This window comes from Podarcis raffonei, chromosome 11 (assembly GCF_027172205.1).
Source record: "Podarcis raffonei isolate rPodRaf1 chromosome 11, rPodRaf1.pri, whole genome shotgun sequence".
In the NCBI taxonomy this organism is placed as follows: domain Eukaryota; kingdom Metazoa; phylum Chordata; class Lepidosauria; order Squamata; family Lacertidae; genus Podarcis; species Podarcis raffonei.
Window position 1 is genome coordinate 59,636,716 of NC_070612.1, and position 24,039 is coordinate 59,660,754.

General features: G+C 44.3%; 1 protein-coding gene across 4 annotated transcripts; it reads right to left on the minus strand.

Annotated features, from left to right (window-relative positions):
* Positions 1 to 360: 360 nt before the first annotated feature.
* Positions 361 to 23,817, minus strand: IDNK (IDNK gluconokinase). 4 transcript variants are annotated; one of them, XM_053408441.1, is made up of 5 exons: positions 23,542 to 23,817; positions 3,185 to 3,215; positions 2,465 to 2,551; positions 1,665 to 1,708; positions 361 to 856 (listed from the first exon to the last, which is right to left on the minus strand). In XM_053408441.1, the coding sequence occupies exons 1-5, from the start codon at positions 23,592 to 23,594 to the stop codon at positions 505 to 507; spliced, it is 567 nt and encodes a 188-aa protein (XP_053264416.1). In that variant the 5' UTR covers positions 23,595 to 23,817; the 3' UTR covers positions 361 to 504. The 4 variants fall into 4 exon arrangements, with proteins under 4 accessions (XP_053264416.1, XP_053264418.1, XP_053264419.1 ...); XM_053408443.1 differs by lacking the exon at positions 23,542 to 23,817 and adding an exon at positions 10,821 to 10,952; XM_053408444.1 differs by lacking the exon at positions 23,542 to 23,817 and adding an exon at positions 10,817 to 10,908.
* Between the last annotated feature and the right edge of the window lie 222 nt (positions 23,818 to 24,039).

Genomic DNA, 24,039 nt, shown 5'->3' on the forward strand with positions numbered 1-24,039 from the left:
CTGCAGAACTAGAGACCAAGCACTTCCCTAATTCCACCTTATTCTCCCATCTGTTCTGCTGCCAGTTTCCTACCACTGTAAGGATGAAAAATAGTAGTTGTTGCCAGCTCAAAAGGTTGTGGTTGTGTGTGTGTGTGTGTGTGTGTGTGTGTATATATATATATATATAGAGAGAGAGAGAGAGAGAGAGAGTGTGTGTGTGTGTGTGTGTGTGTGTCAGAAATAAGCCTTCCCTCATCCGACACGTGGAACTGTGCTTCCCTCTTCTGTTGTTGGAGTCAATTGAACTTTTTAGGTCAGTCTTAAGTGCTTTACAAAATCCTCACAACTCCAGCTTGTGTACAAAAGTTAAATATCATATGACTTAAAATGTCTTTTATTTTGTGCGCTTCACAAGGGGGGGGAGCCAATGCATAAAATTCTACTTCTTAATTAAAGAGAAATTGTAGGAGAGATGTCTTTGTTTTGAGATGGTATTGTAGTGCAGGAACCAACTTGGTACAATTAACAATTCAAGTTTTTAATATATTCTTCGATTTCAGATACAATTTCTGAAGCGGACTTTTCTAAACTGACAGTAATAGACTTTTCTGGGGGTGATGGAGGTTCGAGAGTATCAAACTGAGACTGGAGTAGAGCAGGTGGCATAAAATGTCCCTTTCTTTTCTCCAGCCGTTTAGCAATTAGGCTCATAGGGCCGGCTAAGTGGACAAAAAGGATATTTAGTGATGGAGGTGTCTCATGTTCCTCTAGGTGACCACGGTCGCCACCAGTCCCTCTGTTCTCCAAAATGCATCTATACATTTTTTTCAGGGCTGAGCAGGCTAAAATTGCATTCTGTCCTGATACTTGTTCCCTACAAAAAGGGAAAAAAATATTATTACTTGCACACCTCAGTAAAATATGCACATTGTGATTAAGCTTCCTTAGGACCGAGTTTAAGGAACAGCCCAGCTAGTTTGCACTACCTTCAAACACAGACAGTATTTCTGAATTCTCGCTCATGCAACAAGCCCCCTGCATGTAGAAAGGAAGCTAGGGTAGAGTATAGTAGTTTTTCCACAAGCAAAAATAGTGACATGGGGGAGCATTTAGTCATGTATTCCCCCTCACATACACAAGTGGTATCCTCCCCATTAGCGCTATGTTGTATGATCCTTCCTGCAATTAAGCCATTTACTGTCAGTTTGCTAGATTACACAAGAAGTTACCGCAGAACAAAGCTTTGATTCCAGCTCTCCAAGACCTCTAGCAGGGCTGGGGAACTTTTGGTTCTCCAGCTATTGTTGGACCAGAACGTCCCTCATCCCTCATCAATGGCTGTGTTGGGTGGGACTGATGCGAATTGGAGGCCAACAACATTCAGAGGCCCAAAGGTTCCTTGTCTACCTGCTGGCTTTCTAATAGTTTGCTCTCACTATAAGCGGTTAATGTGTGTTACAGAAATCTGTCCTAGTCATGGAAGCAGAGCTAAGTAAGGCATTTAAGACTGAGCTCTTGACTACTGGAAATCCTATTCAGCTATATAGTCTGAGGGGCTAGAAATCTTTCTTTCAACAAAACTTAATGAGCTCCATACTCAAGCAGCAGTTTTTGGGAATTGTGTGGTTTCTACAGCAGAATGCACAACACTCAAGTTTCTTAAGATTCAGTCACGTTCATACCTCCTTAATATGTCATGCAGGTGGCAAAGCCATGGGATTCTGTCCTAAGAAACAAGACAGACAAAACAGACAGGCTTAAGCAAATTCTGCCATTTTACCTGAAATAACAACGCCTAATATTCTCAGGTTTTCTGCCAGAAGTACATCATAGCCTCTTCATATTAACAGCAATCACAAATCATCATCACCATAGCCACATCTGCTTCAATATGAATCTTTAGTGAGGGATTAACTTCTGCCTGCTAGTTCACTTGGCTCAAATGAGTATGGCAAATACAATCAAAATGACTGATCAGCTTCTCAACGTAATCCAATTTAAGCTTTATATTGCCTGCAGATTTCTTTGTAATTGCTCAGCATTAAAGCTTCACCTTTCTGTCTAGCTTGTGTTAGGACAAGTTTTATAAATGACAGCTCGAAAGTCTGCCGGGCTGGGATTCACTATGAAGCGCACACCTGCCTTCCAGGCGGCTTTCATGCCACCAGTTCATTCATCAGAAAGCATCTGCTCCCTTCACCAGCATAAGCTTCGTAGTGTTGGCAAAGGCCAGAAAAGAGACACCTATAAAAGATGTTCTTAGGTGTATCCTATGAACTGTTATTTTGAGGGTGATGCTGCTCCTTGCGGTGACATCCTTAGTAAATCTTGAGTTTAGCCATGTGAAAATTGTATAGTAAGTGACGGTTACATGAAAAAGGACAGTGGTGTGTGCGCATGTGTCCATGCAGCTACTCTGCAATCCATTTAACTGGGTTTGCTGTTTCAAAGAGTTCTTTGGCGTCTGGAATATATGCCATACCTGGTCATTCAGAGGTATTCCTGCTGCCATTTTCTTTTTGTTCTCTTCTGGATGATAGTCGTCGCCATCATAGAATTTCCATCCGAGCTAAATAGGAATTTTAATTAGGGATTACTTCATCTTAGTTTTGCAGCAACAAATCTTAGCAAACACACAATAAGGATTACACAATCCTTATGTCACAAAACGAGTCACCATTTATATCGGCCTTTCTCAACGTTGGGTCTCTAGAAGTTGTAGGACTCCTATCATCCCTGACTGCTGGTCCTGCTAGCGAGGGATGACGGGAGGTGTATTCCAACAACATCTGGGAGACCCAGGTTAAGAGAGGCTGATTTACAGTCCTGGAAAAAGAAACTGCACATTCCATTCCAGGCAACCTCCAAGGGTGGGCAGGGCTAAAGACAGAAAAGGGTGGAGCAGCTGATGTAAATTATGCACATTATTTGCACAGTGGGCTGGTTTATATGCACACACTCGCAGCCCTCTCTGCATATCCAGGCAGAGTTACAGGGCATATTCCAGCCAGGCCAAAACATTCAAGGAGAGTGGAGTGGCTGGGGAAAGGGTGTGCCTTGCAGGGAGTCCCAAGGGTCAGGCAGAAGGCTGGGGGGCTGTACTTTGCCCCTGGGTCTGAGGTCCTTCACCCCTTCATAAACATTTGGAAAGCGCAGCAACAGACAATGTACCCATGTATGAAAAGTAATATATCAACGGTACCTTATCTCCCAGCTGGGAGCCCACAGTTGATCTGTAAAACAACATGGAGAAGTATAAGTTCTGTATCTGGAGAATAAATTCACTAGATAAAATCAACAGTTGATTCTGTTATCTTGCTTATAAATGCCAGAGGTGTTTAAAATCTAAATCTAAAGTGGAAACGCTCAAGTGGGAGAATTATGCTGGTTAACTGGAGATAAACGTATAAGATATAAGTTACAAATGAGTAATATATGTAAGTGGGTGACTCACAGAAACTTCAATTAGCCTAACTGAAGTTACTATTCTAAACAAATGCAAATGGCCCAGCTGAAACAGAAATGAGTGTAAAATGCAAATTATTATTATTATTTATTAAAGTTGTATACAGCCCTATAACCATAGATCTCAGAGCAGTTCATACGATGCTGGCAGAATATAGGAGCTGACCAGGTCTCATAAGGCACCGGAATCATCTTGCTCCCCCTTCCTGAGGGAGAAGAATGAACTAGTCCTGAGATGTGCTACTGGTGAGGACTGGAGAGAGCTAGAAACACAGAAATGGCAGTAGCAGTGAAAAGCTGAGCTGATACAAAGTTTGTGAAAGTCATGGGTGCTAGAATGCAGAAAACACAACAGAAATAATTCATCATAAAGCAAGGTATTTGCATCTACCGCAGTGCTATTTTTCTAGAAAAAGAGATGCCGGAACTCGCCATGAATGCCTCCTTCATTCTCTTATAATGGCAATGGTGCCAGAACTGAGTTCTGGTAAGTTTCCCCTGAAAAAAAAACCCTTCAGCTAGGCAACTTATGTTCAAGTTGAAGACCTGGGAAGCTTTCTGTCCCTGTAGCAATGTTTGAAATGTAAAGGCTAACCAAGGCCAATGAGCCACATTTGGCTCTCCAGAAGGTTTTTTAGGTTCCCCCCAAAAGTCATATTTTAAATTAAATTTATCACTCTTGCCAGTCGCCAGCTATGATGCCATGATGCCCCCCTTCCATTTTTTTGCCTCTCTGCCCCCACCACTCCCAGCATGAGAGATGTACAATCATGGCTGATCTGTGGAACAAAGAAGCCAGTAATTGTAATCTTGACTCTATCACAATCTCCCCAGGTGGCCTTAAAACAAGCCATATGTTTCCAGCCTCAGCCCCAATCTTTATCATGGGGAAAATAAGAGTGACCGACCTCACAAGGTTCTTGTAAGGCACACTGACATAATTTCTGCGAAGTTCTTCAAACACTCAAAAACACTGAATAAATGCTGTGAATTGTTATTAGAATAGATATCCATCCCACCACTGCAAGTTTGTGAGGAAATATTATAAATTGTAGCACCTCTGGTAAACTTCAAAGTCTCCACATCTTTTCCCTCTCCCCGCCACCCAAAAACAGCAGCCTGTCTTTCTAGTTCATACCACGTTGCATGAGGCTCCCAGCAATATTTTCAACCGTAACAAACCAATTTCAATTTTCTCATTGCTGAAGCACAGAAAGAATAATGTACATTGTCACACACAGACCCAAAAGCTGAGACAGGTGAGTCAAGACGCTTCACAGAGAGATTGAACATCTTTAGAGTCTTCAGGCTGAAGTCCTATAAACACACTTGGGAATAAACTCCACTGTAACTACGGGAGGAAACTTTCTAAGGGGGAAAAATGCATAGGATTGAGTGCAAGCTAGCCAGTTTTCGGATTGGTGCTTAATCCTGAACTAAAATAGAGCAGGAGCTAGAGTGCTGGAGGCAGAGGTAACTTGGGTTCAAATTCTGTTGTAGCTGTGAAGCTCACTGGGTAGTTGAGGCCTGTCTTATACCGAGTCAGGCCATCGGTGCATGTAGTTTAGTACTGTCTGCACTGAGTGGCAATGGCTCTCCGGAGTTCAGACTTCTGTCTTTCAGGGATTGGACCTAGGAGCTTCTGAATGAAAAGCTGACGCTGCATCACAGTCACCCCCCACTAACCTCAAAGAATTGTCGTTCTGGGTGTCTGCATTCATGCCTATGGGATCTGTGCTAGAGATTTCTAAAAACTAGCACTCTTTCCCAGAATGGTGAGGTACCCTTACATTAAATGGAAGGGTAAGCACTTTCCTTCCCAGCTCTAAACAGTGTGCGGTAGCACATTTTCTGCAACAGTATATTCCTGTGAAGATCACTGTGTGACTTTGGGAACTGTGTCTCTCAGTTGAACCAAACTCAGAGGGATGTTGTTAAGGGTAAAAGCAGGAAGGAGACTATGTACAGTGGTGCCCCGCAAGACGAACGCCTCGCAAAACGAAAAACTTGCAAGACGAAAGAGTTTTCCATTTTGGAGGTGCTTCGCAAAACGAATTTCCCTATGGGCTTGCTTCGCAAGAAGAAAGCCCATAGGGAAATCTTTGCCGGCCTTCAGAAGAGGTCCTGGACCTCTTCTGAAGGCCGGCGGGGGACAAAAGTTTTTGCTCCCCCCGCCTGCCTTCCCGGGACAGCGGAGACTTCTCCGCTGTCCCGGGCGATCTGAAAATGCTGGCGGGCGGCAGCGAAGGCTGCGCTGCCGCCCGCCAGCATTTTCAGATCGCCCCGGGACAGCGGAGAAGTCCTTGCCCCCCCCCAGCCTTCAGAAGAGGTCGGGGGACAGACTGTCCCCGGACCTGGTCTGAAGGCGGTTTCCCTAGGAACGCATTGATTGATTTTCAATGCATTCCTATGGGAAACCGTGCTTCGCAAGACGAAAAACTCGCAAGAAGAAAAAACTTGCGGAACGAATTAATTTCGTCTTGCGAGGCACCACTGTATTCTGATGGGATACAAATGCTAAACCAACCAACCAACCAACAAACAATATTGTCTTTTTTGACACTCTTTAGTGAAAACCTGATGACTGTATCTGCATCATTGAGGCTGCTATACCTGGGAGCAAGGACCACAGAATTCCCTGATTAGACATGCATAGGACTGCGCTGTTAAGTGACCGACACTCTTGGTGTGTGCAAATTGCCACAGATAGAGGATATTGCCTCTGATCTCGTTTAACATGCCCTGTATAAGCCAATCAAAGGTTAGATCTCTGTCCCCAATTCTAGATAATGGGAGCTTGAACAATGCAAAGTGTCAGTGCTGTTATCAGGTTATGATCATTTATAGTCTTCCTTTTGCTACTGCGGCGAACCGAACTTTTTTCAAGAGGTTGCCGTGTCTTCTGAAGCAGAATACTTAACCTAGGCAATGACATGATTTGTACAATAGTTGTTCGTCTGTCTGTATGTTGAATAGGCTGGTCCTTAAGAGTGAATGGGGCAATGCCCCACCAATGTCAGCCTGCCTCCACTTCCTCCTTACATCCAGCCCAGTGTACGGCACTGCGTGACATCTGCTTTAGCTGAATTTTGCTTTAGCTGACATTCCCGCATTGCAGGGGGTTGGACTAAATGACCCTTGGGGTCCCTGCCAACTCTACAATTCTATGATTCTTAGATTCCTAATCTCAGCGCTGCCTTTGCATAACTCAGCTGGGAGGTGGATGGGTGCAAAATTAGAATTTGTTGGCTCTGCCTGTTATTGGCCAAACTCAGCCTACTGCTCCTCTCTCTGCTTTCTGCCCTACCAGCCACCACTATCAATAATAATAATAATAATAATAATAATAATAATAATAATAATAATTTATTTATACCCCACCCATCTGGCTGGGCTTCCCCAGCCACTCTGGGTGGCTTCCAACAAAATATTAAAATACCGTAATATGTCAAACATTAAAAGCTTCCCTAAACAGGGCTGCCTTCAGATGTCTTCTAAAAGTCTGGTAGTTGTTTATCTCTTTGACATCTGGTGGGAGGGCGTTCTGCAGAGCGGGCGCCACTACCGAGAAGGCCCTCTGCCTGGTTCCCTGTAACTTGGCTTCTTGCAGTGAGGGAACCGCCACAAGGCCCTCGGCACTGGACCTCAGTGTCCAGGTAGTACATATGCTTCAAGATTTGACGAGATCTGTAAAATCCTATAGTTCCATAGCTGTGTAACTGTGAATGGCCATGCCAATAGCCAATGGTTTTCAACACATGAACATGACTGAGGGGAGCTGTATGTTTCGTCTACCCTATTCTGGCGTATGCTTCAATAGGACTAGCATTGCCCTGCAGAATCAGTACAACATGGAGGACTGCTACAGGGCTTGCATCAACTTTCAGTACTAAAGGTCAACGAAGAAAGTCTCAGATCCATGCAAGCTTACATTCTCTTCCCACTGAGCCCTGCACTTTCTTTTATTCTTTGTGAAGTATTTGGCCAGCCTTGCTTTGAGGAGATCCCAAAACAAACAGCAATTATTCACATTTAGTAAATAACCCTATATATAAAACTGATGTACAAAGAGTTGCTCCTGCGAAGCAACACTCTCTCAACGTGCAATTTGAACAGTACAATTATGGCAAGAAGGCCTATTAAAATACATACTGTCTCTTCCAAAGTAATATTTGGTAATACGTTATCAGATTAGTTTTGACATGCATGTGTGGGTGTTGAACACGCCCACAAGGGTTTCTTCATGCAGCATGGAATTAAGTTTTCACATCACAAGCTCCCCAACATACTCTGGGGGAAAAGAAAGCTGCTTTAAGTGCACATATCAAAAGCATGCAGATATGCGAGTTCATTTGTTGGTATCTGAGCTCGCTATGGAACAACGACTAGACCTCTGCAATCAAAACATTTTTCACTGTCATTCTAAATGCTGTTGTTTTAGCCTGTGATGTTGCCAGCACCACATAATGTGTTTTGCCATCTTGTGCTAGCAAAGCTGGAGGAACACCCAGTTTCCACACACAGATTATCACTATCCATTAATTAACTGATTAAAACAGTGTATTATTGAAATGTAGGTGATAGTTTGAAAATAAGGAGTAAGGACCTTATGATTTCCAGTGGAATCTTCTACGTCTACGAAAAAGGTCATTGTGTTCCTTGTGGTTTATTCATAGGAAACTGTGCATAGGATTGCAGGCGCCTTCATTGGACTACCTAATCAATCCTGCCAGCCTCCCATTTCCACTCCTGGAAGAGTATGCATAATTATGACCTGAATCTATAGGTTGCCCTTCAGAGAGTTCTGGGGACCTGATTCTAGATTCATCTCTGCCTCAGAGTAACTCTCAGGACTGCTGGGCACGCAGACACTTCACCACAGCAAGGGGAACAACATGATTGTTGCAGGGCTTACAACAAAATCCCTCCCCACAAATGGCTGCTTGCCACCATTTTTCCTGACCAAGGCTCTGTGGCTTTAACCTGACAGGCAGATGTTCAAGAGGTTATGGCTTCCCTAGCATGGAGTTGCAGCGAGACAGAAAAGCTGTCATTTTTTGCCTGTCCAGTAACATAGCCTCTGTCAGTATATATTTTAATGGCTCCCCTTAAAAGCCACGGTGCTTGATATAAACCCACATTGGACATTCCCTAGAGTAAGAATGATTAGAATAGGGTTTGGATTAAACAAAAACAACTTTAGTAGCTACTCTGTTTTAGAAGGGGGGACATTGCGGTCTATGGAAGAACAAACAAGGAGGGGAATTTGGGGAGGAGGCTCATATAGGATTCCCACACAATGAAGCAACAATAATTGTGAAATGGATTGAGATGTCTATGCTAAATACATATGCAAAGAGTGAGGTATGATGTAATGCGGCAGTTAAGTGTGTGTAATCCAGGAGCCTTCTGTTTAACTGCAAGACATTTTATGTAAATATATGAGAATTCAGTGCACAAATTTTAATGGGCAGGATTAAACTAATGAGTCCTGTCCGCAAAAGCCCTGCAGACAAGGACCTCCGCTTGCACAATGAGGCTTTTTCCTCCCTTGTCCTGCTGTGTTCCCCAAATGTTTTGTGGGATTTCAGGAGAATCCTCAGAACAGCCCACAGGTGGAGAGGAGGGCGGATCATGCCATACAGCTCATCCCGATGGAACCATCAGCCTAGCACAATGTGGAATTCCTCCCTGTGCCATTTATTTGGGAAAGGGCAGAACAGCAGCAGTTTTTAGCATGGCTGACAAATCGCGGTATCTGCAACTATATGAATCCAGCTATTTCTTGTGATCACCTGCAAAGCCCCTGCTTCATGTTCCCCTTTCTCCGCAGGTATGGCGAGTGGGCCCAAGAGACAGAGCCTTTTCTGTGGTAGCACCAATACAGTAGAACAGACTGGCAAACATGACTGGATGCCTGGATATATCCTCTGTTCTCCTGCAACCAATGCCCTTGCCAGCACTGGTTTAGCATCTACGTCCCCTTCCAACTACAGCAGCATTCATAGCTACAGCCACAGAACGTGTGCGCCTTCTTGTCCCTCTCAGTCTGGCTGGGTACTGTGTGGGCTGCTTTGCTCTGGCAGCACTGCTGGGAAAGTGGAGTGAAAATGCTGACACGTTCTTGCAGGAGAGCAGAGGGAGAGTCTTGCACCCACTTAAACTAGGTTAATTGTGAGTTAAAAGACATGCTGGCGGTCACTACTGCCTGAGCAAGAGAACTGCTGTGGGGAATGGAAGCTGTGCTCATCCAGTGAATTTTCTTGAGGCAAAGTGCTTATGGGGCTGCTGTGAGAGGTGGGGTTTGGGTGGGAGGGCAAAGTACAGAAGACGGCTAAGAATGGAGTTTTTCTTCTCCCATCAAGAAAGCTCTGAAGTAAGGCAATCACTGATGCCAATGAGTTTCTGAAGCTGGCTAAAGACAGATATGCTCTACGTTTGCTATTAATATGGAACTTCTGATGCAGCACTGGTTCAGAGTAGATGGCATTTTAATGTGCTGATTTTTATAGAAAATATCTTTGTACTGCCGTGAACGGCTCTAGAATGACTGATGAAGAGCAGTATAGAAGTAGTTTTAAAAAACAAAACCAGACAAGATTTTTAAGATTTCAAATTGGTAACCTGGCAACTTCCCCAACTCCCGCCAGCTGAGAATGCATAGGCAGTTCTTTCCCACAGTTTGTCAACTCAAATCCTTCTTCCAGGGCAACAGCTGTAATTAAAATATATTCCAAACCGGTTTTTAATCTCCAGCTGAAAAAAAAACAATAATTAGCCGGCTCTTCTATTCACACACCTTTGTTTATGTTTTAAATGGCCCCATTCCTGCTACTTCAGAGCAAAAGAAAAGTGAAAAGGACTTTGCTCAGTTAGCAAGCAGGCATTTGACCCCTTTTTCTTCCTTGCTCATCCACCAGGGACCATTTCCTTCAGCTGCTCATTCCAGAGGGCACAAATCTCCCCGTGCATGGAACTCACACACGTGTCCTGCGTTGCTGGGCATCCCCTCCAGCGTCAGCTCCTACACGAGCGTGAACCCAGCAAGTCAAGGCACGTGAGGACGGGGAACACGGGAGCTTGGGGGCACATTTGTCTCCGCGCCTCTTGCGCTTTCACACTGTTGCAAACCCCCCGGGGACCTGAAGGCGAAGGTCGGGTAAGGAGCAGCCCGGGAAAGGAGAACCACGCTGTGAACATAGAGAAGACTGAAGAGCCCTTTCAGAGCAAAGCTGCGAGAGGGAAGTTCTCGGAGACCCGGATGAGGAGGAGGAGGAGGGAGGCGGTGAAACGAGCCTCTCCTCCTCCTCCTCCCTCCCGCGCCCCCCGCCGCCCCCGCCCCTGCCGCCCTCTCCCCCGCGCCCTCTACCTACTTCCCGGAGCCGCTCACTCCCATGACCACCAGCTGCAGCGCCATCCCGCCCAGGCGGCTCCACTCCGGCTCCCCGGCCGCCTGCTCTGCTGTGCGCGGCCCCGCCTCGCCGCCTGCCCCGCCCCGCCAACCTGCCTGGCGGCTCCGCGGGCGAAGTGCCCGGGGCGCCGCGCGCGAAACGCGTCCGCTTCGCCCTAGCGGGCTCTGCAAGCAGCGCCTGGGGGGGGGCTCCGCCTGGGTGTTCGTGGCTCCGCTTTCCTGGGGCGGGGGGGGGCGTGCATCTTGCAGCCAATTTCTAGGGGTCCCTTCGGCCGCCCCAATAAAATACTTGAGGGATCTGCCCCCTCGAAGTTGATGAGCATTGCCATTCAAATACAGTAGTGTGTGCGCGCCGCGTCATGTGATCGATTGTGTGGGGCGCGGCTGACCTATCCCCCATACTTTATTCAAGTGGACGTCCCTGCCCCCCTTGAAAGGAAGGATGGCTACCTGCCGGCAACGGTTGCCCAAAGGGTGCCAAGGCCTTAATAATAATACTGTGTAATAATAATAATAACACAGTGGTACCTCTGGTACCAGTAGTGATGTATGGAAGTGAGAGCTGGACCATAAAGAAGGCTGATTGCCGAAGAATTGATGCTTTTGAATTATGGTGCTGGAGGAGACTCTTGAGAGTCCCATGGACTGCAAGAAGATCAAACCTCTCCATTCTTAAGGAAATCAGCCCTGAGTGCTCACTGGAAGGACATATCGTGAAGCTGAGGCTCCAATACTTTGGCCACCTCATGAGAAGAGAAGACTCCCTGGAAAAGACCCTGATGTTGGGAAAGATGGAGGGCACAAGGAGAAGGGGACGACAGAGGACGAGATGGTTGGATAGTGTCTTCGAAGCTACCAGCATGAGTTTGACCAAACTGCGGGAGGCAGTGGAAGACAGAAGTGCCTGGCGTGCTCTGGTCCAGGGGGTCACGAAGAGTCGGACACGACTAAACGACTAAACAACAACAACAACACCACCTCTGGATGCAAAAGGGATCCGTTCCAGAGTCCCGTTCGCATCCTGAAGAGAACGCAACCCGCGTCAGCAGGTCGCGATTCACCACTTCTGCGCATGCGCATGACGTCATTTTGAGTGTCTGCACATGCGCAAGCGGCGAAACCCGGAAGTAACATGCTCCATTACTTCCGGGTCGCCGCAGAGCGCAACCTGAAAACGCTCAACCTGAAGCAACGTTAACCTGAGAAATGACTGTAATTTTATTATTTATACCCCGCCCATCTGGCTGGGTTTCTCCCAGCTGCTCTGGGCAGCTTACAGCATACAATGGTACCTCTGGATGCAAACAGGATCCGTTCCGGAGCCCCGTTCGCATCCTGAGCGGAACGCAACCCATGTCTGCGCATGCGCATGTCACGGTTTGCTGCTTCTGCACACGTGCGTGACGTCATTTTGAGCGCCTGCGCATGCATGAGCGGCGAAACCCAGAAGTAATGCATTCCATTACTTTCAGGTCGCCGCGGAGCATAACCTGAAAAGGCTCAACCTGAAACGACTTTTACCCGAGGTATGACTGTATATAAAACATAGCAAAATAACAAACATTAAAAACTGCCTGATAAAGGGCTGCAAAAATTTCCCTCCGTTCTCTAAACAAGCCATGCAATGCAACCTTAGCAACCACTGCAATTATAGGGAAACACAAGGCGGAATTAAGGGATAGCTGTAGAGCATGAGACTTGTTGTCAGGATTGCCCCACATTGGGCAGAAGATTCCTGCATTGCAGGGGATTGGATGAAATGACCTTTGTGGTCCCTTCCAAGTCTAAGGTTCTAAGGTGGTTGGGGGCCCTGGATGGGGCAGCCTGTGATTCCCCCCTCCCTTCCCTCTGAACCCCAGCTCCCCTCAGCCCCAATGGGCAGCAGCGAGGGAAAGGGTCCAGTTTTGGTCTGGCATGAGTCTCAATGGGGCATGAGGCCTTTCCCCCCTAACCACTCGCCACACCCCAGACCTATGAAGTAAAGGAGGTAGAGACCAGACTGGATCGACTGCAGAACCGGATTGGAGCACAAAGCTGCCTGGAAGTCACCGCCCATCAACTGATAAGTGGTGACCTGAAGCCTGCCCAGCAAAGTCCCAGCGGTCATCATCTGACAACAGGTGATTGAGAAGTGGGTGGCCTCACCCTACCCACCTACCTGTCAAATGAGCTTGGGAGAGATAAGGGAGATAAGGATCTGGCCTGCTGGCATCTGGAGGACCTCAGGGTCTCCATCCCTATACTAGGGATATAATCCTACCCACTTTGGAGCCCCTTGAGCCCAGAGGAAAAAACCCAGTATCAGTTGAGGCAGGAGACATTTTGCAGTAGTTTCATATGTTAAGTTGGAATCATTACCATATGACAAAATAAAAACTAGGAACACAGTACTGACAAAAGAGTATTCCAAGACTGGCTGCTCAAACATATATTTTTTTTAAGCTGTTTTCTCCAACCTGGTGCCCTCCAGATGTTTTGTTTGACTACAACCCCCATCAGCCCCAGCCAGCATTTAATAATTTGTTGTTTAGTCGTTTAGTCGTGTCCGACTCTTCGTGACCCCCTGGACCAGAGCACGCCAGGCACTTCTGTCTTCCACTGCCTCCCGCAGTTTGGTCAAACTCATGCTGGTAGCTTCGAAGACACTATCCAACCATCTCGTCCTCTGTCGTCCCCTTCTCCTTGTGCCCTCCATCTTTCCCAACATCAGGGTCTTTTCCAGGGAGTCTTCTCTTCTCATGAGGTGGCCAAAGTATTGGAGCCTCAGCTTCACGATCTGTCCTTCCAGTGAGCACTCAGGGCTGATTTCCTTCAGAATGGAGAGGTTTGATCTTCTTGCAGTCCATGGGACTCTCAAGAGTCTCCTCCAGCACCATAATTCAAAAGCATCAATTCTTCGGCGATCAGCCTTCTTTATGGTCCAGCTCTCACTTCCATACATCACTACTGGGAAAACCATAGCTTTAACTATACGGACCTTTAATAATAATAATAATATTTATACCCCACCCATCTGGCCGGGCATCTCCAGCCACTCTGGGTGGCTTCCAACCAAATATTAAAATACAGTAATATTTATGTACATTCCAAAACATGAAGACAGCACCAGGTGAAGGCTGCTTTAAGGCTTGACCACAGAGTAATTACTGTTAGAAGATTATTTGCTTTTGTTGCACAGATTATATTGCAGGGCAGTAATATATCTCAAATGGAAGGAAAATGGAAGAGATTAAGACATTGACTCATTTTATGCATGAAATCATTCATGTAGTGTTAAATTATACTCACAACTATATTTATATTAAGATGCAATTTTTAATAATATCAAAAGTAAGAGTGAATTTTAATTACTTTTCTTATAATTTCTACAGTTTGTAGTTTCTTATATACAGTTTCTTATAATTTCCACAGTTGCCTATGATTTCCACCGTTTATTAGGATTATATGCAGGTTTATCTAGGAAAAGCTGCAAATCATCCTAAGAATAGAACATATCCTCTCTCTGTCAATACTGCACTCCTGATCAAATTTGCAGGAAATGAACTTCAGTGGAGGATTTAAAGCAAGCTCATAATTTCCCCCCATTTGGATGATGCGCAGGCAATAGCTGGAGAAAATTTAATTTTGCTGCCTTGATGACAAAGCACCTCCCTTTTGTTTCCAGACTTGCTTGTGATAATACCTGGGGCTTGGCTTTTTAGAAATCTTGGATTGAAATGGAATGCTTATCTGTATATTTATTCATTAAGTCAAAGCCAACTTTGGATAATTTTTTGGACACTGTACTATGGTCATAGATAGGCAAATGAAGTATCAAATTATAGCACAGAACAAGATTTGAAGAAAAATAATAGAGACCTTGTGAGGGAACATGGCAGTCCAGATGACCACTGGCTGTCAATGTCCTGTGCCACTTGAAGTTGCATTAAAAAAATTATATTGAAGTAAAAACAGCTTTTTTAAAATAAAAAAAGTTGACACTGCCCTTCCTAAACAGTTCAGCCTCCACAATCTGTCCTCCAGATTGATTTTCTTTTCCACCTTTCACCCACTCCTAGTCTCCATGAAATTCAGCAAAAAAAAAAAACAAAACAAAACAAGCAGCTGTTGCATGATATCCAGGACATTTAAAGAAATATGTTCTGGAGCTTCCTAATCTACATCGGGGGCAAGGTTGTAAAGGGGAGGCAGTAACTAAGTGACAGGAATTAAGAATGAAAATGAAAAAATGGAACTAATCTCCCAGCAAACACTTGATCATGTAATGTGCTCTTTTTAATGCACTCCAGCACAGAAGAAGACACAAAGTTGGTGGCAACATTTTAATTTGCTTATGGCACCTCAACCCTTTAGGCTGGCCTTGGCCATGGGCCTCCTAGGCACTCTGCAGAAGCTTAGTAGGAAAGGAAGAACTCTCAGGTGGTTGGAACCTCAGTTTTTTAGGGTCTGCTATATTTTCTATGAGGGATGTTGGTGGTGCTGTGGGTTAAACCACAGTACCTAGGACTTGCCGATCAGAAGGTCGGTGGTTCGAATCCCCACGACGGGGTGAGCTCCCGTTGCTCGGTCCCTGCTCCTGCCCACCTAGCAGTTCGAAAGCAAGTCAAAGTGCGAGTAGATCAATAGGTACCGCTCAGGCGGGAAGGTAAACGACGTTTCCGTGCACTGCTCTGGTTCGCCAGAAGTAGCTTAGTCATGCTGGCCACATGACCCGGAAGCTATACGCCGGCTCCCTTGGCCAATAAAGCGAGATGAGCGCTGCAACCCCAGAGTCGGTCACGACTGGACCTAATGGTCAGGGGTCCCTTTACCTTTACTTATATTTTCTATATAAGAACAAGCATTTGTCCAAGGAGTCAAGTCTTGGAATTTGCTGTTGAGCTGTCTTCAGCCTGAAACAATACTGATAGTCTAATTTTGCATGAACATATCTAACATAGATCTGATGTCTGGAATGGCTTTAGTCACCTTCATTCAAGCCATCACTGACTTCAGGCACTCTTTAATGAAAGCCATAGCTCCTCCTGGATCTCATAATAGTAAGATAAATAGCGTGAGTGTTATCAGCATAATAATGGCACTTGTTCAAAACCACGAGAGACAACATTATCTCTGGAGGCAGTCAACAGGATAATTCTCAGGAGCAACAAAAGTGCCTGCCATGTAGGAGTGGAACCACTGCAAATTGGAGCCCTGGCTACCAACCCACTGAGATGTATTTGTTTGTTTATGAAATTGCTATCTTGCCCTTTCTCCCAAAGGAGCCCAGAGTGGCAGACAAGAAAGTAGTAAAAGCAATACGATTCTGATAAAAGAAAACATATTTAAAACAATTAAAAGCATTTAAACACAAAAAGAGCATTTACGAACTTTGAAAAACAGCCACAAACCCTGACAACTAATCATTTCAGAGTTGCTAGGAACGTATCTTTCAGCCATCAAATGACCCAGAAGGGCACATATATTTAATATATTGGGCATCTTCCACTATTTTTATGATTTATATATCACCTAACATGCTTACAAATATATAAAATACCAAAAGCAGTTGTACGTCTTTCAGATTTAAGAAGTTATATTTAAGCTCCAGTTGCAAAGAGAACAGTCCAACTGGTTAAGCGGTTAGTATGTGCTGATTGCTGCAACCCTAAATTATGTACATGTACCAGGGAGTAAATCTCATTAGACACAATGAGATTTGCTTCCAAATAAACAAACATGGGATTGCTTCGTAATCTCCACCACATATATTGGTACTGTCTTTATGAATTCCATTTCTAGGCTGTTATCCCTCTTGAGTTTGCACAGTGGAAAAAAAGCAGAATGGAATTCTGAAAGCATACATACATATGTAAACATCACTGTTGCTGATGAACTACTGATGTTCTGACTGTGCACTTCTTCAAAAATATTTCAGATTCCCAGTAAATCACACAGGAATAATTTAGATTCTCACACCCGAATATTCTTGTAATACAACAGATTCCTGTAATACAGTATTCCCAAAGGCCGTAATAGCTTTCAGATTCCTCTATACATAGATATATAAATTTTCCTCATTATCTTCAGCCTCCATCAGAACACCCTGGAAACACACTCTGCAATCTTATGGAAACTCTGATGCCACTGATGCAATATGTGGTGGGGGAAGTTCTCTGAGGGCAGTGCTTAATGAGAATGCCAGCCTCTAGGCACCAACGCAGTGCCACTGCTGTTAATTAAACTTTAATATGTAGCATAAAAGAAGCGAGGGAGGAATGCATGACTGCTGGAATTTATACCAGAACAAATTTATGACGAAAGACCAGATCTCTCTCCCCCCCTCCCCGATTTTGTTTTTGAAGCATTCCAACTTCATCTAAGATACAGTCTCCCCGACAAAATTAATCCTATCTTTTGATCTTCTGTTTTATCAGCTGGAACTTACAACTTTATTTCAACGTCACTTGGAATTACAGTACCTTTTAAAAATGAAAAGTGACAAACAGAAATCCACTTGTGCAACACAACTTCCAGTTTCTGTTCTTTCCCCTCCAACCTCTCCTCCAAATTTGCTCTGGCGGGTTCTCTCCCAACCTTTCACAGCAGACCTGGGTGATGTGTTGAGGCCTTCCCTTTTGCATGTTGGGTCTCATTCACATATGGAGGGCTCTGTGATCCATGAGAGGATGTGATTTCTTTTTGCTGATTCCCCTTCCTTTCACAGCCCAATGCACACACACACCCCAGTCTGCTCCAGAGGAATGGAAGACATTTTGAAACACCATGAGTGGTGGCATGGGAGACAAAAGCTCTTATCCCTTTCCGTTCATGGAAACCACTGCATTCAAGAGTCCTCCATGAGTGGAGGGATATCATTGGTTACAACTCGCTGCATATAAACTCAGAATGGCCCTTATTCTGATACTTACCTTGCACACATGTTCTGTACTAAAATAAGTATCAATGGTAGCTGAAGCCATGCAATTTATACTCTCACTTGTTGAGTCTGGGTTAGTTGAATCAGTTGGGATGGGTGCCTCTTCAAAATATGCCGCTAACTGCATGTCAGCTACCTAAAGCATACAACAAAGTAACTGTTTCCTAAATGCAGTTTTCCATGGTAAATCTTCGTGAATATGATTAAATTTATAATTAATTAATTAATTTTATAATGAATGATTTTAGAGTGTTGTTTGTGTTGTACTTTTGTATTGTTTTATTGTTGTTAGCCGCCCTGAGCCCGGCTTCGGCTGGGGAGGGCGGGATATAAATAAAATTTATTATTATTATCTGCCAAGGGTTCCAGAAACATTAGAGGAGTGCAGGAATGGAAGCCCAACTCTGGCCAGAAGTATCATTTTTTTCTCGCTTTGACTGCTCTTAAATTCTCTGCGTAAATGTTGCGTGTATATTCCCCTCCCTGCAAAGTACACATTAAGGACCTGTGTTCTGCATTACAATGAGAGCGTTACTCCTGCCATATCTGAGAAAGAGAATGTTGAGCCAGATTTGAGTATTGTGAAAGTGGCTCGATAGCACAGAATAACTCCTGTGAGATAAGCATATTTAATTGGTACAGAAAACATGTACAAAATAATTATCTCTATATAACACGTGACACCGGCTTGTTATTTGCATTCATTTTGTCTCATATACTCTCAGAGCACCACATTAATTCAAATGAATTCAGTGACTCTCTTTCAGCCTCAGCCCCACGGCTCCTTATACCTATGTGAGCATCTAGCACATGTTTTCCCACCACCACAGCATTGTGATGAGAGATTATGTCCCTGTGGAACTTCTGTCTTCCTCAGATGTTTTCCAGAGACATAAAACTTATTCCATTTGGTGATAGGTAGCACAATGTTTCAGCCAATCCTTGTGTTAGAAAGATCCATTCTATTCCTATTAGGGTGGACAGCTTGGGTAGCCATTTCCCAGGATTCTTTGGGAGAAGTTGTGACTCTTAAAAGTGCTTTGAATGCATGGTGTAGATGCGACTTACAATGCAGTGCCTTTATTCATTCAGTCAGTCCCAAACACCGAGGATCCAACATGCTGCCTTACTTTTGAGGTGACCCAACTTGTATAACCTCATCAAACCTTTAGTGTTTGTTTGCTTTTTCAAAGTACCATCCTACCATGTCAGTAGCCGTCAGTGGAGTGGAGCAGAGCCATGGAACCACGCTCCTGACACTGCCATCGCTACAGCTTATCTGGACTATGCTGGTGTGAGGCTGTGGGGCGAGAGATGAGGGCTGGGGTGTGTGTGTGTGCACTGCTGAAGTCAATCTGGCAATCCTATATAGGCCTGGCCTTCATGGCCTAGGACCCTCGTACCTATGGGACCATCTCTCCTGGTATGTCCCGCGGAGGACCTTACGGTCTTCAAATAAAAACATCTTGGAGATCCCGGGCCACAGGGAGGTTAGGCTGGCCTCAACCAGAGCCAGGGCTGTGGCTCCGATCTGGTGAAATGCTCTGTCACAAGAGACTATGGCCCTGCGGGACTTGACATCTTTCTGCAGGGCCTGCAAGACAGAGCTGTTCCACCAGGCCTTTGGCCAGGGCGCAGTCTGACCCCCTCCTTCTGTAATCCTCATAGCACTCCAGCCCAATGGTTGCCATTAATTTGATTTTGAATTAATTTTAGAATGAATTGATTTTAGAATGTATTTCAATTAATTGATTGTGATTTTATGAAAACGGTGTTATTTTTACTGTTGTTAGCCGCTCTGAGCCTGGCTTCGGCTGGGGAGGGCGGGATATAAATAAATTATTATTATTATTATTATTATTATTATTATTATTATTATTATTATTATTATTTTGCCCTGCTCCAACCCAATGCTATTCAGCTAAGCTGCTGCAATGCCGTTACTGGGACAGCAGCTTCATATTCGCCCCACTATAATGGGGTGCTATTACTGCTTTAAAAATATTTTTAATAAACATTCTTAAATTGGTCTTGAGGTTTGGCACGTGTCTGCGGCAGGCTCAAGGGATGATGTTTCCTCCAAAGTGCTTAGATTGCTTTGGCTCCATGCTGCCCATGAATTAGAGAAGCCTCAATGAAAGCAATCAGATCCCTGCCCTGCAAGAGACAGCAAGAGTGAGGCACTCTGAACATTGCCTTGCCAAGCAATGTGCTAGTATTGTTCTGGACTTCTGGGAAGAAGCCATGCCTGTTTAAAGTGGAATGAAACTGCTTTAAATGTGTAGCGCAGATGAGGCTCAAATGTGTACCGTGCTACCTTGTTCTGGAAGTCTGCTCCAAAACCAAAGTGTTCTAAAACCAAGGTGTGCTTCCCCATAGGAAGTAATGCAAAATGGATTAATCTGTTCCAGACTTTTAAAAGCAACCCCTAAAACAGCAATTTAACAAGAATTTTACTATCTAGCGAGACCATTGATCCATAAAATGAAAGCGATAATCAATGTACTGTACTATAAAATAAATAAGACAGTATGGTAGATGATAAAAATTAAAATTAATTTTTTTTCTTACGTGCACTGATGATAGTAATTGTTTGGATGGGGGGCTTTTATCCATTTCTGCAACCACACAATCAATCAACCAGTAGCTGACACAGTCACAAAAATGAAGTCACAAGCCACAGTCACAAGTCAGTCCCATAAAAGGAAGAACAAGTCGGTCAAAAAAATGAAAAAGCGACACAAACAAAAACGCAAAAAATAGCAAAAACAAAAGCTCCAAATATCACCTCTGTGTGTTGCGTGGGTGCTCGGGACTCAACAGCCAACAGACTCAACAGGAAGCCTCTGATTAGCAGCGGGGGACTCAATTTACAAATGGAACACCCTCAACATGTTCAGCTTCCAAAGCAAAGTTCACAAACCAGAACACCTACTTCCGGGTTTGCAGCGTTCTATTTCCAAGTTGTTCATAAACTAAGCTGTTCTAAAACCAAGGTACCACTGTATAGGATTGCAGTCTAATTCTCACAGACAGCAATGAGGTGGTAAACCTGTATCTTAATTGGAGGGGGGGGATCATTCCTACAGATATTAAACTGTCATGCTAGGCTAGATTAAAATCCTCTCCCTGACATTATCATCTACATAGTGCATAGTTGGTTAGAGTATGGTGCTGAGAATTCCAAATTTGCAGGTTCGATCATTGTATGGGACAGCTGCATATTCCTGCATTGCAGGCGGTTGGACTAGAATGTTCCTCCCTGCCGTCCAGTTCTACTGGTAAGAAACATCTGCTGAGAGAATTAGATCTCTGTAATGCAACCTTTCAAATCAATGCCTTACATTTATATTTGTGCTCCTTCGCAACAGTTTTATTTTTTAAATGCATTTTTATAAATGCCATAATGTCAGACATTTTTGGGACTACAACTCCCATCATCCCTAGCTAACAGGACCAGTGGTCAGGGATGATGGGAGTTGTAGTCCCAAAAATATCTGGAGGGCCGAGTTTGCCTATGCCTGCATTACATTATAACTATTAAGTGCTCAGGTGTCTACTCAAGTTTCATGCTAAGAGCAGAGAAGCTTAATGTTTCTAGTTGAATTCTGATGTTGAGGTCTGTTAGAGGACCAAAGAGGATTGAAGCCCCAGTGTTTGCGGACTGTAGTAATGAGATACAGGATGATGGTATATCTGATTTTAGCATGGTGCACATGTGTTTTAAGAGTATGTCTCATTTCATGGTTTACATATTTGATTTCGTGCAGCATTGCATATAGCATATTTGGGCTTGTTTACTCCTTCTTGGGCTCCTATATTATGCACATTGTCTGAGCATAAGGAATTTGCTGCTTCATCCTCCCTTCAAATGTTTATTACGTTGCCAGAATTGCACAGATGTGCACTTGTGCGATGTTGGGAAAATGTGATTGTGACAGCTTTCAAATTACTCCATTAACATCTTGATTGCCACTGTAATTAGCAACAATCTTGTGGTTTTGGAGTTCCACAATGTGAGTCCTACAAGTCAGTGACTCATTGCAAATTTGTTTTGTTGATAGTTCGACTTTGGTACAGGCAAAAAGTAGGAAAAGACAGACGACAGACAGGCAGACAGATACGTACACTCCATAAAACTGTGAATGACCAAGGTATACTTACTGATTTATTTAAATAATTCATAAACGATGCACCACTTGAAAATATTGAGGCAGTGTAGAAAACAAGAAGATAAAAAAAATAAGATTTTAAAAAATGCATTAAATCCATCCATAAAACAGATATGAGAAGGGAGAAAGGACACACTTGCAGGACCATAAGGAGAATAATAATTGTGACAGGATCGTCCAGCTGTAGTTCTGGACAAGCACAGTGGTAATAACTGATTCCTGGCTATGCTTATACAGTAGTAAGGTATCAATAGAGACCAGGCCTTAAAACTGCACCTATCAGTAGTATAGATCTTAGGAGTCAGCTGATCTTTCTCATAAGTATCTATCTGTTCTGCTAATTATGCAGATGCACGAAATGTCAGGCCTCTGGCCCATATCTGACCCCCTGGGCAATCTTCTCAAAGCCTGCACACAGCCCAGCAATTCTGATTGTTCAGAGAAGGCCTGGATGAGCAGCCACAGCCTGGAGGTCTTAAATTGCTCCTCCAGATTTAATGCAATTAACTCTTGTATATGATTGGGATCATGTACAGTAAAACCAGCACTTTATTAAATATTAACAGAAGCAGAGGTAATTAGCCTTTTATCCTTTCCACTCTGCTTTCGCCACTCTATCCTGAATTCACCAGGACATGGTTAGGTCTTGATTAATATACTACTATATCAGTTGTTTACTGGGGAAGGGGGTTTAACTGTACATTCTTCTCTCCCTTTCTTAATTACTTTACTATACAGTTGTCTGCTTATCACATCAAAGGAGAAGTGCACTGAATTAAGTGCGTCTCTTCATCCTTATGCTATTTCCTGACACTTTCCCACAGGTTGGTAAGGTAACAGCTGAAGATTCACAGTACGAAGCCATGACCCCATTCTTCCAGGCCTGATTTGGGTGCCAAGAAAGGCGCCAAGGAGCTAATAATATCAAGATTTACATCCTTCCACTTGGCAGAACAAGTCATTTTTAGGAACTGGGAAAGGCCGGCCCCCAACAGCTGCCAAACCTATTGTGTCTAGCTGTTACTCGAGTGCAACAAAGCAACTAGATCAGATGAAGGATGGGGTAGGGGACGGGTAGGAGAAAACGGAGAGGGTGCAAAAGAAAATGACCGGTAGACTTTTTGTTGTATTTTACAGTCATACCTCTAGTTGTGTTAGGTTCAGGTTAGATTTTTGGGTTGCGAACGCGGCAAACCCAGAAGTGTATACTTCTAGGTTCCGCCGTGCGCGCACACACAGAAGCATTCTGCGCGCTTTGCACATACGCAGGAGTGCTCTATTGTGTCATATGCACGTACAGGTTTTTCGGGGTGTGAATGGCACCCTGGAACAGATCACGTCTGTAAGTAGAGGTACCACTGTATTTCAAGTATTTATGCACCTGACCTTACATTCAAAATTTCCAAGGCAGTTTATAAGAACTAATACAAATCACTTTAAAAACAGTAATAGGCAGTACCGAAAATGATCTATGTGCGGGGGGTTAGGCAGAGGTTAATAAAGCCTGGGGAGATAAAAAAAAGTCTTTGGAAGGAAAAAGAGGAATGAGTAAAAGCTTATTTATTTGGCACGGAGAGCATTGCCATACTCACTGTGAAATAAGCAGTGATGCTCCTCCCCTGCCTGCTCCGCAGAGCTGTGCCATGCAGCCTGCCCTGTGCCCACTAGGCCAACCTGTTGCAGTGACGGACTCTGTTTTGTTAGCAGTGAAATTTCACCTGCCAGTCTGGTGGGCCTCTGTAGTGTGGTCTAGCGGTTAGAGGATCAAGGAGAGCAGTGTTCAAAGCCACTCATAGGCCCAGTCTCTTAGCCTAACCCAGGGGTCAGCAAACTTTTTCAGCAGGGGGCCGGTCCACTGTCCCTCAGACCTTGTGGGGGGCCGACTATATATATATATTTTGAGGGGGGGGAATGAACAAACTCCTATGCCCAACAAATAACCCAGAAATGCATTTTAAATAAAAGCACAGAAGGCGACTGCGCCGGATCTGGCCCCTGGGCCTCTTCTATAGGCCTGTTGCACAGATAATGGGGGAAAGAGACATGTATGGGGAAAGATGACATGTATGGGGAACGAATTACTAAATGCA

What these genes read in the sequence shown, in the direction of transcription:
- IDNK (XM_053408441.1), bottom strand. Translation starts at nt 23,594, where the DNA reads ATGGCACAGCTCTGCGGAGCAGGCAGGGGAGGAGCATCACTGCTTATT. An exon ending in GCTCCCAGCTGGGAGATAAG is followed by an intron (nt 2,552 to 3,184) that starts GTACCGTTGATA and finishes ATTCCTATTTAG; the next exon opens with CTCGGATGGAAATTCTATGA. An exon ending in CTGCATGACATATTAAGGAG is followed by an intron (nt 857 to 1,664) that starts GTATGAACGTGA and finishes CCCTTTTTGTAG; the next exon opens with GGAACAAGTATCAGGACAGA.